Below are 15240 nucleotides of genomic sequence, written 5' to 3' on the forward strand. Positions count from 1 at the left end.
TGTAAGGAGATTCCATAATACATTGCATTATTGATTGTTGATTCTGATTATTGCTTTTATGCTTATCTGCTTAAGTGATTTAAAGAAACTTTACTTGATACAATTTAGAAAATCTATCTCATGACAGTATTGCTTAATACTGAATTATCTCATGTCTATCTATTTTCTGTGAAATGTCTTCATCTTAAAGCATCTGTTTGTGGTTTTCCTCTCTGTACACTGTTACTGAGGCTAGATTTGGTTTTTAGGAAGTTGTGGCTGATCAGCAGACGGTGACAAAAAGTAAGGAATTATTGAACTGGGATAAGCTTTGAAATACAGAGGTTAAGGTTAAGGTCACAAGACATTACAGAATAATGAGCTAATGAACAATGTGAGCTAATGTGTATAATCTTGATTGGTCCCCAAAATTGGGGCAGAGTCTTGTAAAAATAGTATAAAACGGCAAAACCAGAATTAAAGATTGTAACCATTTCAGCATCACAATTGTGTATGAGTCATTGGTTATCTCGCCGGCGAGGACTTCCACTGAGCCATCTCCAAGAGCCTAGGCCACAAGGAGAAGTCGGGCGACCTAACAGTTTTGGTACCAGAAGTGGGGTCTTGCGTTTGTTTGAACAGGTAAGGCACATTCTGCTCCTTTTTACCTATTTTTGGTAACTGGTGTTGGTGCTTACCTTGTTCAAATAACCTTGTATATCCACCCACTTACATAACTGTGCCTTCGCAACGGGCTAGGCTGGCCCCTTGGGAGGTTAGAGGGGCTCGCAGGTATTTTGGTTTTTTTTAGAGTAGTCTGACTAGGCTGGTCTGACTGTATTGAGTATGTTAGATAGAGGTAGAGGTATATATAATAAGTGTGTTTAAAACTCGGGAAGTATAGGATACGCCCGCAGTATAAGGAGTGGCTGAGTGGACGCCCAATCTTTTTGGGGGAAATATTGTGCACTTATAATGACATGTTGATGTAATGAACTTTATTTGGCCATTGTATATATATATATAAGATTTTGCTTGTTTTTCTTTTAGGTGCCACCGTAAGTATTTAGGGTGTATAGAGAATTAGAGATAAGTGTATGGTATATATATGTATGACAACTGAATGTAGAATACTGTATTGATTTGAAGGGTTTTATTAAGGCATTACACATATATGCACTAAATGAACAACATAAATCAGGAACCCGATTGTAGTGAGATAGCGCCCGCCTGCCCACGTTGCACCTTTGGTTTACTGTTCCTTAGTGTTAACAGGACGTGGATCCTGCTAACCACTAGACCAACTGGGTTCTCATACCGACTTGGTGCAAGGGGAGTATATCCTGCCACGAGGAGGGGGTTCCTATACCGAGTACTGAGGGTTAACCTTCATAGCTATATCAGCCCCACAGCAATAACAGACCAGGGGACATATTCACAAGTCAGGGAACAAATTATAGCCCAAACAGGTTGCTTTCATCTCTGTCCCTGTACTAGACACACCCTACCAAGGTTATTGGATGGGGAATTCTGCAGCAACCCAGACCACGGCCAACCCATCCCCCTATGAGTATGTTAAAAACACACTACCGGGGCCACAGGTAGAACCTTTTTGGACACAGGTCAGAGAACGGTGCCAACAGCTGGGAATACATGACCCAGGACCACTAGGTCCCTGTTCAGAGGATGAATGGAAAGAGGTGGGCAAGGTGTGTCAGGTACACAAGCACTCTTATCCACCTGGGAAATGGGAAGACACCCAGTACATGAAAGATTGTTACAAAACATGGAATAAATGCTTAGCCAAGTATAAAACAAAGTATGTAACTAAAGTCCCCACAGTAAAGCCTGTAAACTCACCCGCCCTATCTCAGCAACCTGAGGCACCACCACCCCCCCCTTATGTGATGGTTAAACAGGAAGATGGTACATTGGGTCCATGTCTTCAGCTGTATCCATCTTTAGACTCAGCAGTGTTGGCCACCATAGTGTATGGGGCAGCTGACCAGGCACAAGTTACACGATGGGAAAACGAAAGTAGAAGCAGGAAAGAGGAAGTCCGGGCAGAAGGTATACAAAGTAGGGAAGAAGAGAGGATTAGAAAAAAGGAAAGGGAATTAGAAGAGAAGTTAAAAGAGCTTAGAGAAAGAAAGGAGGAATTAGAGCAGAAAATGTCTAAAAGGGAGGAAGAGCTGGAAGAGTACAAAAGAGAGCTGGATAAAAGGGAAGGTGAGATGAGAGAATATTCTGCGATAACTAAGGGAGAAAGGGATGGAAAGACCCTGAAAGAGGGGGAAGAGGAAGGAGTCAGGAAGTTAAGCCCCAGGGAAAAGGAATGGGAGGAGAAACAGAAAGAATTTAATAAGAGACAGCAGGAAGAGGAGGAAAGAATACAGAGGAAAAGGGAAGATTTAGAGGCATACGAAAGGAAACTAGAGAAAGAGGCAAGAAGGATTGAGGAGGCCAAGGAAAAGATAATTTCACAGCCATCCACCACACTCAGAAGCCAAACGAAACCGGCCATAAGCCAGAAACCCCCACAGGAGGGAGGGGAGCAGGGTGAAAAAGAAATAGACATGGAACAGGAAAGTTTAGGTGCCGCCTTTAAAGCACCGCTTATGCATATAGGGGAGACGGAAGTCCATATCCCCCTACCTTTAGGCACACTGTCGAAAATAAAGGAATTATGCCCCAGCCCAAAGAAAAGCCCTAGGGAAGCTGGCGCTTTCCTTGCAAAATACAGTGCAGGGACAAGCTTGGATAAGGAAGATATAAAAGGGATCCTTAGTATAATTGACCCTGACAGTCCAGAAGGGCATCCCGTAGAGGCCTTATGGACAGCCCACATAAAGGAAGATAAAGATTGGGTATCTTTTTGGAAAGGGATGGGGAATCACTGGTCTACTATATACAAGGGTTCATCCGCACTCCAGGAACTTATCCTAGCAAAACAGGGACCAAAGGAAAAATTCTATGAATTTTGTACCCGGGTATATGGCTTGTGGAAAGCAGTAGATAACGCCGACCCCCAATTGTTCACCTCCACCATTATGGCTGGTGGCGATACGAAGGTGACACAGCTGCTTAAATTCACTAATCCAAAGTGGGCAGAACAAGCCCCAGATGAATTTATGAAGGATACTAGGTCACGAGAAACATCAGGGGTATTTGAGCAGAAGGGTGGCATTTTTCCCTCCCTGACACCAACCCAGACTCCGCCCACCCACATAATGACAATGCAACCTTATCCACCAATGCAATCTTATCCCCCAGATCAGGCTTACCCACCAGACAAGGGATGCTTTAACTGTGGGGAACTGGGACACTGGAAGTCCCAATGTCCCTACAGAATTAGAACAAACGCTCAGAGAGGAAGAGGTAGGAATCTAAACACCACCCCACAACGCCTTCAGGATATCAGGTATCCTCACCCACCACAACCCCAATACCAGCCTCAGCCTCATAGACCACCCCCACGCATCCCGATGCAGTGGCCATCCGCTCGGCGGACCCCACAATAGAGATGCCAAGAGAATGTCCCGTCCCTCAGCCTTGTGTGTTATAATTCATCGTGGAAAAGTCTTCCGCAGGTACTATTGCGGGTAGACAATCACCTGATATGTCTATTATTGGACTCAGGGGCTACATTCAGTAGTTTGAATGATACCATATATGACACACCGCACTGTACTGAGGGAAACTCTATTGGCATAAATGGGACATCAATTACCCACCCCATCACTCCACCATTGCCCGTGGCTACTCCAGAAGGGCAGGTACTATGTACCCAGAGTTTTGCTGTCCTTGTGGATTGTCCAGTATCCTTAATGGGGAGGGACCTACTCTCAAAACTGAATATCACCATTAAATTTGACAGAGGGGGCTCCCTCACTGCCAGCTCACCATTTTGCGATTTACATGCTCCAAAGAGACACACTTACAGGGGACTCTTTGCCTCATTACCACCCACTCTAGAAACACATGCCATATGGGCAGAAAACAAAGGGAGTGTGGGTTTTATTAACTGTACACCTTACACACCACAAATGCGTCCAGACGCCAAAGTACAATATCATAAGCAATACCCCCTGCCACTCGAAAAAATTGAAGGCATCACACCATTAATCGATGATTACATAGCAAAGGGGATTCTGAAACACATTATAAGCCCCTGGAATACACCAATCTACCCTGTGAAAAAGGCAAATGGGGAGTGGAGGCTTGTACAGGACCTAAGGGCCGTCAACAAGCAGGTTATACCTCTGCCACCGTTGGTAGCAGATATTTCTTTCATCTTTTTGAAAATACCTGCTGATTCCCTTTGCTACACAGTAGTGGATCTGGCAAATGCATTTTTTAGCATCCCGATCGATGAAGGGGTATTGCCCATGTTCTCGTTCTCATGGGGATGGGGGAAAAAGGCTCAGCAGTTGACCTGGTCAAGATTACCGCAGGGGTATGTGGACAGTCCGGCAGCCTTCTCCATGGTCCTTAATGAGACAGTTAAGTCATGGACTGCTGAGCGCGGGTCGGTACTAATACAGTATGTGGACGACTTGCTCCTGTGCAGTCGATCTGCTGAAGATTGTGCGGTCGATTCCACATCTCTGTTACATCACCTGGCCAGGTCGGGCCACCTAGCATCACGGAAGAAGATACAATGGTGTCAAAATCAGGTAGAATACCTGGGATGCATTCTGAAGGAGGGAACCAGGCTGGTATCCCCCAAACGTGCCGCAGCCCTGCAGGCTCTCAGTCCTCCAAGAGACAAAGCAACCTTGCTGTCATTCTTGGGCGCAATCGTATATTGCCGCCAATGGATCCCAGATTGTTCATATTATGATGGCATTCTGAGGGAGGCTACCTTGTCCACCGCCCCAAAGACAATAGACTGGACAACAGAAAGGCTCCATGCTTTTCAGGCTTTATTAAAAAGTCTGACTCAGGCCCCCGCCCTGGGATTGATAGAATATGGCAAACCTTTTCAATTATACTGTGTGGTGTCGGGAAATTCCTTTGCTGCAGTTTTAACACAGCAACATGGAACCGGGTACCGACCAGTCTCCTATCTCTCAAAAAAGTTGCCTACCCAAGTACAAGGGATGCCATCTTGTTTACAAAACCTTGCTGCTTGTGCAATGGCAGTTCAAGAAGCTAACAAATCAGTATTAGGCCATGAGCTGACTCTCTACACTACTCATTCAGTGACTCACCTCCTGCAAAACATGAACACGCAGCATATGACAACACAAAGGCTTAGTGGGTATGAGATCACACTTCTGAATACTGATAACCTCACTCTCAAACACGCACCACCAAGTAATCCCACTGTCCGCCTTTTGCATTCTTTGCTCAGGCTGCCACGAGACCCTGATCAGAAACACAATTGTGTTGAACAGGTTGCAGCAATAACCAGCCCTCGCCCAGATCTCACTGACATTCCCCTACCAGGAGTACAGGACGTTTTCATAGATGGCAGCTGCTCCCGCCCCTCTGATGCAACATTCCTGACAGGGTACGCCATTGTCCAACTTCCTGATGTGGTGTTGGAAGCAAAAGCTTTACCACCTTCCTCGGCACAGGTAGCAGAATTGGAGGCGCTCACAAGAGCTTGCATACTTTTCTCAGATCAGGAGATAAACATCTACACAGATAGTAGGTACGCTTTTGGGGTCACGCATGACTATGGCGTAATATGGGCTAATAGAGGATTTAAAACTGCTGACAACAAGCCAATTGCTAACTCTACGCAAATTAAAGCACTCTTGCAGGCGATTCTTCTCCCAAAGCGGATAGCGGTCATCAAGGTAAAGGCACATTCATCAAATAACAGCAGAATTTCCAAAGGAAACGCGCTGGCAGACAGGGAAGCAAAAAAGGCCGCTGCCCTATACATTGGTCAGCCAGCCCCCACAACAATGTTCTTCAAAGAACATTTTACATCACCCAACTTTAAAACCATTGTGGCACAAATACAGGGATTAGCTACAGAGGAGGATGTTTCTTTTTGGGTCAAGGATGGCTTGACCAAGGACCAAGAAGGTCTTTGGTCAAAAGAGGGGAAGATATTGGGCATACCAGAAGCAAGCAGTGTTCTCATACTTTCCTATCTCCATGGTCCAGGACATATAGGTACCACCGCCCTAACGAACATATACACAAAGTCTTTTTGTACAAACAACTTAAATAAACAGGCAAAACTCCTCACCAGTAGTTGTATGACCTGTGCACAAAACAATGTCCAAGGGAAACATCATGGATTACATGGCCACCTGCCCCCACCCCTAGGTCCCCTAACAGATTTACAAATAGACTTTACACACATGCCCAAACAAAGAGGCAATTTGAGATACCTTTGCATAATCGTATGTAAATGGTCATCCTGGGTTGAAGCTATTCCGTGTGCAGGTGAGACTGCTAAAATTGCTGCCAAATGCATACTGAACCATTGGGTTTGTAGGTTTGGAATACCAACAGCCATATGGTCAGACAGAGGACCTGCCTTCAGCTCCTCTGTTACACAGACTTTAGCTAAGCTACTAGGCTTACAGTGGAAACTACACATCCCTTATCACCCACAAAGTGCAGGGGTAGTGGAAAGAATGAACAGGAACATTAAAGACAAGTTAAAAAAGGCTACGGGGGGCACCATGAAAGGATGGTTGGATTACCTTCCTTCTGTCCTATTTCAGATCAGAACAACACCACATGCCAGAACAAAACTCTCGCCCTTTGAGATTTTGATGGGAGTTCCTGCAAACATAGAGCTGCCCCTCTTAGATCAAAACACTGACATTAACATCTATTCCCAACAGGAAATGTACGTGAAAAATCTGGTAAGTATGCTACAGGAAATGAACGAACATGTCTCTGTCACTTTTTCTCCTCTTTCCACAGAGCCGACACACCCCTTCATCCCAGGAGATCAAGTGCTAGTCAAGCAACTGGCCCACAAAAAGAGGATCGGACCAATCTACTCTGGACCTTGGAAGATAGAGAAGGTTTCCAGAACTGCTGTACTGACCGATCTAGGAAACACCTGGATCCACGCCAGCCGGCTAAAGAAGTGTCCACAGCAACCCCAGACCCCAGACCCGCCTCCAGCACCCCAGGACTCCTCCAACCAGGAACAACAACCAGATTTGAAGGACGTTCAAGAAGGCATAAAGCAAATCTCTCCGAACGACAAGACAAATCCCACACCTACAGGAAGAAACGAGTAACAGAACTTTGTACACAGTACCTGACAAAAATGATTTCCACTTTTGTGTCAGGAAAAACATTATGCCTCTGGACATGTCTGATTCTGATAGTATTCATACCTGTTTGGTTGATAGCAAATTGTGTGTACCATCCAGAAGATTCAGGGCTACTAGAAGGCATATGTGGGAAAGCGCAGACAGCCAATGCACCACCTAGTTTAAAATATAAAAGAAGTATACACCCCACTGAACCCCCTTCAGGTTTCACCGACAGAATGTTGTTGTTAAAGTTTAAGTACAGTTATGCACAAAAGTCTGGTTTTAAGAAATGTTGGATATGCAGCAAACTCCACCCTAGTACAGCCAGAATCCCATTAATGGCCATTCCCTTAAACATCACTCCTTTCCTGAATGGAACACCCCCTATTGTTCTTGCCAATGTCATAAGAAAAAGTCCCAAAAAGCCCCTCAGTTTCCAAATCGTGGGTAGAAGCCATGCTCCAGATTGGTGTTTCATAATGGGAAACATTTCCAGGGGAGCTGAGGTGTGCAAATGGTCGAAACTTAATGTCTCCATGGCTTCCCTTACCGATAACTCATTTTTTCGCACCACAGACCCTGTGATAAATGCTACCATCTATGACCTTTTTAATTCCAGCTCCCACTCCCCGGTCACACAGTTATTAGCTCTGCTGACGGCATCTGGATATTCAAAAGGCGCAAGGACCATTGTTAGTCAACGACCCTTAGCATTAGGCAACACAACCTACATCTGTTGTGGCAAGCTCTGTTACCCATGGATTCCTGAGGAACCCCAAGGGTGGTGTTATCTTGCTAAAATAGTCCCTATAATGGGAGTAGTGGGGGATAATGGACAAGGACACCTACTTAAAGCTAGTACCCACCCAAGATACCCTCTAAAACACCATGTGAAAAGAGAAATGTTCCTAGAAAAAGATATGACCTGGGCCTGGTTTCCTTCCTGGACAGGATGTGGAATAGATTTGATGAAGAAACTAAACAACTACACTTCAATCATAGATGAGATCTTGGAAAAGGACTCTGAAGACATCACAAAACTAAACCTAGAAACCAGAGCAATTAGAAAACAACTAGAGCTACATGACCTGGCTATAGAAAGCATGAGTGCAGCCCTCACTGGCCTCTGTGAAATTACTGAGGACTATGAATGCTGCACCTGGATACATAACACGAGTATCGAGATCCCTGATTACTATGACATAATTGCACAACACAGAAAAGAGGTAAACAAGCTACAACAGGATGCAAGGGACATTGGGAAAACCTGGGACCCTTTCTCTACAGGGTTCAGTTTAGGAGGTCTCACTTCATGGTTGAAGAACACTGCAATGACTATTTTCACCATACTGCTTTTTATATTGTTCTTGTATGCATGCTTCATGTTACTCAAATGCCTCTGCAGGAAGGGTAGCGAAGCACGTTCTGAAACCATGAAGCTGACTCCCATTTCCAGAGATCCCACTGTATGGTACGAGAGTCAGGAACATGAGGCCGGAGGATATGAATTCATGAGGCCTAAAAACAGAAAGGTAGAGAATGACCATTTCGATAATATCGAATGGTCAAAGGGAGGATTGTAAGGAGATTCCATAATACATTGCATTATTGATTGTTGATTCTGATTATTGCTTTTATGCTTATCTGCTTAAGTGATTTAAAGAAACTTTACTTGATACAATTTAGAAAATCTATCTCATGACAGTATTGCTTAATACTGAATTATCTCATGTCTATCTATTTTCTGTGAAATGTCTTCATCTTAAAGCATCTGTTTGTGGTTTTCCTCTCTGTACACTGTTACTGAGGCTAGATTTGGTTTTTAGGAAGTTGTGGCTGATCAGCAGACGGTGACAAAAAGTAAGGAATTATTGAACTGGGATAAGCTTTGAAATACAGAGGTTAAGGTTAAGGTCACAAGACATTACAGAATAATGAGCTAATGAACAATGTGAGCTAATGTGTATAATCTTGATTGGTCCCCAAAATTGGGGCAGAGTCTTGTAAAAATAGTATAAAACGGCAAAACCAGAATTAAAGATTGTAACCATTTCAGCATCACAATTGTGTATGAGTCATTGGTTATCTCGCCGGCGAGGACTTCCACTGAGCCATCTCCAAGAGCCTAGGCCACAAGGAGAAGTCGGGCGACCTAACAGTTTCCTGTCTGGTCTATATGGATTTGATTTGGTGCATCTTTCCGAAGTTGGTCTAGATATATTTCTTTTAGGTTTACAGAATATGGTTGAGCAGGCCACGGCATTTTGGGGGCTTCAGCCACTCAGTTTGTGAGTGGCTTTCAGCGGCTGTTATGTTAGGACTTTGGTGTAAGGTAGGGCTGATGTGAGCGTGGCGCTCATCCTGACTGTACTCTGTATGTTGTTTTGTATGTTACTTACTCCTGGCATGGCGGCCACCTGTAAGCCTGGGGGCCCCATGAGTTGTCAGTACGCCCCTGAAACCATCTCATGGAAGGTGTGATAAACTGCACCATGGGCCATGAAAAGAGAGTGGAGGTAGATTTTCCTCTGCATCTTTTGTGATGCCTATTTTGGAGGATTTATTCCACTGTCCTATTTTTACAATGGGAGACACATTGACCCTACATTCTAGAGGCCTCTGCCCTATATATTAGACCTGCTGTACATACTACAGTCCTCTGTACAATGTCCTTCCTACATTTCCTATTTAGCATTACCACATTCTCCACTATGTAAGCTATATCAATCCAACGAGCAGCAGAGCCAAGGGACTCCGCTGGGGGCACCTGGTGGCAGGTGACACACTCAGGGGTCCCACTGATTCTGGTGAGTTGAATTATTTCATTCTATATTACAATGTAATAATAGAAATAATGCACTTCAATCATTCTGACACCATAACCACCATGGTGCCGGTATGATTAAAGCGCTAACAGCAGGTGTTTGGGGTTTCTTTATCTGCTAATTGTTAAACTCTGGAATACACATTTCTATTCTGGTGTAGGATCTGGGGCTGCTATCCCTCCCCCACCCCCTTTCCCCCTCCATCCCTCATTTATATCAGACTCTAACCACGCTCCATTGAGACACACCCCTTTAACCGATTCCCGACCAGCGCACGCCGATGTACGTCAGCAGAATGGCACGGGCAGGCAAATGGGTGTACCTGTAAGTCCCTTTAAATTTGCCGCCCTGCCATAGCGAGCGCGCCGCCGGCGGCGGCGCGCTCGTGTGCCAGTCGGGACCCCCGTGAGTCCAGTCGCGGGTCCCGCGGACTCAATCGCCCCGGGCATACCCGCGATCGTCTCACGGGGCGGCTGAACGGAGAGATGCCATTGTAAACAGCATCTCCCCATTCTGCCTAGCAACTAGTGACGCTGATCTCTGATCCATGTGATTGGAGCAGAGATCAGTGCTCACTAAATGAAAGCCCAGCCCCCCCACAGTTAGTAACACACCCCTAGGAACACTTAACCCCTACACCGCCACCCACTGGTTAACCCCTTCACTGCCAGTGTCATTTACACAGGAATCACTGCATTTGTATAGCACTGATTGCTGTATAAATGACAATGGTCCCAAAAATGTGTCAAAATGTCCGATGTGTCTGCCATAATGTCGCAGTCACAATAAAAATCGCTGATCGCCGCCATTACTAGTGAAAAAAAATTATTAATAAAAATGCCATAAAACTATCCCCTACTTTGTAAACGCTATAACTTTTGCGCAAACCAATCAATCAATCGCTTATTGCGGGTTTTTTTTACCAAAAATATGTAGAATACGTATCGGCCTAAACTGAGGAAAAAAATGTTTTTTTTATATATTTTTGGGGGATATTTATTATAACAAAAAGTAAAAAATAATGCATTTTTTTCAAAATTGGCGCTCTATTTTTGTTTATAGCGCAAAAAATAAAAACCACAGGGGTGTTCAAATACCACCAAAAGAAAGCTCTATTTGTGGGAAAAAAAGGAAATCAATTTTGTTTTGGAGTCACGTCGCACGACCGCGCAATTGTCAGTTAAAGCGACGAAGTGCCGAATCGCAAAAAGTGTTCTGGTCTTTGACCAGTAAAATGGTCCGGGGCTGAAGTGGTTAGGCCACGCCCATTTACGTAAACCACACCCTTTATTTTTTATCACGGCTAGAGACGCATGCTCCACCCACTAATTAGCATACAACTCCGCCCACTGCCAAAAAAAGTGTCCCAAAAATTTTTTGGGGAATGTTGGCAACTATGATATCATATAATCCTTCCATAAACATATACCACATACATGGCATATATAATTTGAGAAATATATGCTTATAAAATCGTTTACCATTTGCCAAAAAAAAAAAAAAACGTCCAAGGATTTCATTTTGAAAATCTGGTCACCTTACTCAGACAGGCCGGACATGTACTGGCCTAAGCAGGTGGGACACGTCTGGCACTGCAGGATCTGAGTCCCTGGCGGCGTAGTGTGTTACTGATGGTGGCCCTTGTTATGTTGGTCCCAGCTCTCTGCAGGTCATTCACTAGGTCCCCCCGTGTGGTTCTGGGATTCTTTCTCACAGTTCTTTGGATCATTTTGACCCCACGGGGTGAGATCTTGCATGGAGCCCCAGATCGAGGGAGATTATCAGTGGTCTTGTATGTCTTCCATTTTCTAATTATTGCTCCCACAGTTTATTTCTTCACACCAAGCTGTTTACCTATTGCAGATTCGGTCTTCCCAGCCTGGTGCAGATCTACAATTCCGTTTCTGGTGTCCTTCCACAGCTCTTTGGTCTTCACCATAGTGGAGTTTGGAGTGTGACTGTTTGAGGTTGTGGACAGGAGTCTTTTATACTGATAACAAGTTCAAACGGCCGCCATTAATACAGGTAATGAGTGGAGGAGAGAGGAGCCTCTTATAGAAGAAGATACAAGTCTGTGAGAGCCAGAAATCTTCCTTGTTTGTAGGAGACCAAATACTTATCTTCCACCATTATTTGCAAATTAATTCTTTCAAAAATCAGCCAATGTGATTGTCGGGATTTGCTTCCACATTGTGTCTCTCATAGTTGAGGTATACCTATGATAACAATTACAGGCCTCTCTCATCTTTTTAAGTGGGAGAACTTCCACAATTGGTGGCTGACTAAATACTTTTTTGCCCCCCCCCCCCTGTATCTGTGGCTTTGGAAGGTAAAATATCACCTGTAATTGCAGTATTTAGGGACTGTATACTATCTCCCCGGTACGTGGATATATACCTCTATGTTTATCATTGCACTTTAAACATCAGGATGGGAACTATGGAGACTTATTGCCTTTTGGACAATTAATACATCTGCCCGTGAAAGAGTTTTTTTTTTTACCTTATTTTGGACTAATTTTTTGCTATCACAGTAATTAACCATGTATGTCTTTGACGTAGCCCCACTTGACTGACTGACCAACCATTTGGTATATACTAATATGAGTACATCAGAATAGTGTCGATCGCGCATCATTCCATTGTGGAACAGTGTGATTTATATCTGGATTTTCGGACACGCACTCCTCCCTTTAGGAATTTTATGCTATTCATCTGTTTGCAGGCGGCTTGGGAGATTCTTATAGGTATTATAGGGGGGTGCTCTCATTTGGGGGAGGGAGGGGGTCTGTGGATCGCTGATATTACCGTCTTTCCCCTCATTTTTGGGGTAAAGTTTAGTACTGTAATAGGTTGTTTGTTCTTATTATTATAGGGAAATATAGAACATTGGGGAGTTTTTATAATTCCTCTCTGTTCTATATACAGGAAATAAGCGGGATTTATTTGCTTGCTGTGATTTTTTTTGTATCTTGCTCTTTTTAAGCAATAGATTATACTGTAACAAAATTACATTCTTGGACGTCCAAATTGGCCGTACCCCGGCTAATCATATCTTTACCACACTTTACCGCAAAAGCACTACAGGTAATACAGTGCTTCATGCGGACAGCTTCCATCCCAAGATCCTATAACGTTCTATCCCCTACGGAGCAGTACCTATGGCTACGTAGAAACTGCTCAGATGATTTCCTCTTTAGAGAAGAGGCTGGTTAATTACAAGCTCCTTGAGGGAGTCACTCAGGTTGAACTGGATGGACTGGTGTCTTTATTCAACCATACTAACTATGAAACTATGAAGTAAGACTCTTAGCACGCGGCTATAGCCATTCGTGCTTACGAAAAAAGGCCTACAAGACTGTGGTACAGTCTCGTCGGGACTTGTTGCTTCCCAAGAGAGCAAAGGATGGCCCTGGCTCTGAGTCAGCCAGGATCATCCTTCGCTTCTCCAAGCGGCACAATGCCATTCGGAACATTATCCAGAAGCATTGGTCCATCCTGAGGGAGGACCCAAAGATTGGGAACCTCATCTCAGTGCTTCCCCTGATTACTTACAAACGGGCCACTTCACTACATGATAAGTTGGTCCAAAGCGAGTTCCAGGAATGAAAGAAAGAGAGCTAAACACTGTCTGGCTCTTGGTTCTTTCCCTTGTGGCCACTGTTCCTGTTGCAAACATATCAGACGAGACAAAGTTTTCCGTTTACCTAATGGGGTAACTTTCCGACCTGCACACTTTGCCAACTGCCAAACACGGGGGGGAAGGTGTACCTTATGGAATGTGAGTGCGGGGCATTTTATGTCGGCAAAACCAAATAGGAGTTCCACCGACGGATAGCCAAGCATATTTATAGCATGGAAATTGGCAACCACTATTTACCCATTGGGCGACATGTGGTTGCCATACACAATTATAAAATGCCTATCGTGTCCTTTACCGTACTTGACCGCATACACGTTCCAGACCGTGGTGGGGATTGGAATAAAACACTGCTCCAACACGAGCAGAGATGGATATTTAAATTAAATGCCACCTCTTACCCTGGACTCAATGAGGCAATCTCTTTTGCCCCTTTCCTAAAAGGGTTCGTTTCTGGAAGGACGCAATAGAGATTGTCTGGTCAACAGTGTCCCACATCATCATGGGACTATATGACATATGCCTCGTCCCTCTCTTCCCCCCCCGCTCCTATTCTGCCTTTCTCTGCTGTCCCTCCTCTCACCCCGAATGCCACATTATGAATGCTCTGGCGATGATAGCCTTAATGTGGTCAGATATATATTTGTTATATATTCCTTTTACAGCAATAATAACAATATGTTCTAATTATCTTTGTAATAATATTATGGATTTGTAATATTCACTGTTCTTTGTTTTCATGTGTATATATATATATATATATATATATATATATATATATATATATATATTGATTACATATAGATAATTGTATTTTGAATGAACATGACAAATTTTGTCACTCTTTGGTTAATTTTTTTTGTTGTCGATATCATTCTCTCCCCCAGGGGGCGCACAGAGTTCCATGTGCTGCCGTTCCGGGATTGGTGGACTCTTTTTTGGTATGGCTTCACGGCAAGGGGGGAGGGGCCTTTGCGCGCGCATTCCCCTCCCTTGTGTCTCTGAGTGCAGGCAATCGGACTGGTACCACTTGCCTGACAGGGGAACTTCCCCTTGCCGGTGTTCTGCCTAATACAGTCCGGCCATCATATGCTGTCCGTTCCGTACTGCGCATGCGCAGTACGGAGCAGCCGAAGCTTCGGAAAAACTGAGAAGTTGAACGGCGCCTGCGCCATGAGTGGAGGAGGTAGCCCCACTATCGAAGCGGACATAGGGTTAAGAATTTTAGAGGTCCCCTCGCGGGCGAGCTTCGCTCGCCACGCTTCGGGCTCGGCCTCGCTCCGCTCGGCTCTTTTTTATTCTAACTCTATGTCCACTTGGATAGTGGGGCTAGAACCTGGACTCACGGCGCAGGCGCCGTTCGTCCTCGGCAATTTTCGGAATCTGTGTTCCTGCGTACTGCGCATGCGCAGTACGCAGGGGACAGCATCTGATGGGGGATGCTATTTTACAAGACACCGGCCGCGTCCCGGGACGTCCCCAGACGCCGCACCTCACGGTACAAGCGCGGGGCCCCGCGGGTGCGCGTGACGTGCGGACGTCACGCTGGTGCGACA

The 15240-nt window shown here is 44.8% G+C and overlaps 1 protein-coding gene across 1 annotated transcript; it reads left to right on the plus strand.

The window, feature by feature from the left end:
* The first annotated feature begins 415 nt into the window (after positions 1-415).
* Positions 416-9311, plus strand: LOC143995857 (uncharacterized). The gene is made up of 2 exons (XM_077490585.1): positions 416-621; positions 6877-9311. The coding sequence occupies exon 2, from the start codon at positions 7232-7234 to the stop codon at positions 8801-8803; it is 1572 nt and encodes a 523-aa protein (XP_077346711.1). The 5' UTR covers positions 416-621; positions 6877-7231; the 3' UTR covers positions 8804-9311.
* Positions 9312-15240: the final 5929 nt, after the last annotated feature.

This window comes from Lithobates pipiens, unplaced genomic scaffold (genome assembly GCF_037356315.1).
Source record: "Lithobates pipiens isolate NorthernLeopardFrog02 unplaced genomic scaffold, aLitPip1_a1.2 Scaffold_19, whole genome shotgun sequence".
Classification (NCBI taxonomy): domain Eukaryota; kingdom Metazoa; phylum Chordata; class Amphibia; order Anura; family Ranidae; genus Lithobates; species Lithobates pipiens.

What these genes read in the sequence shown, in the direction of transcription:
- LOC143995857 (XM_077490585.1), top strand. Translation starts at nt 7,232, where the DNA reads ATGATTTCCACTTTTGTGTCAGGAAAAACATTATGCCTCTGGACATGT.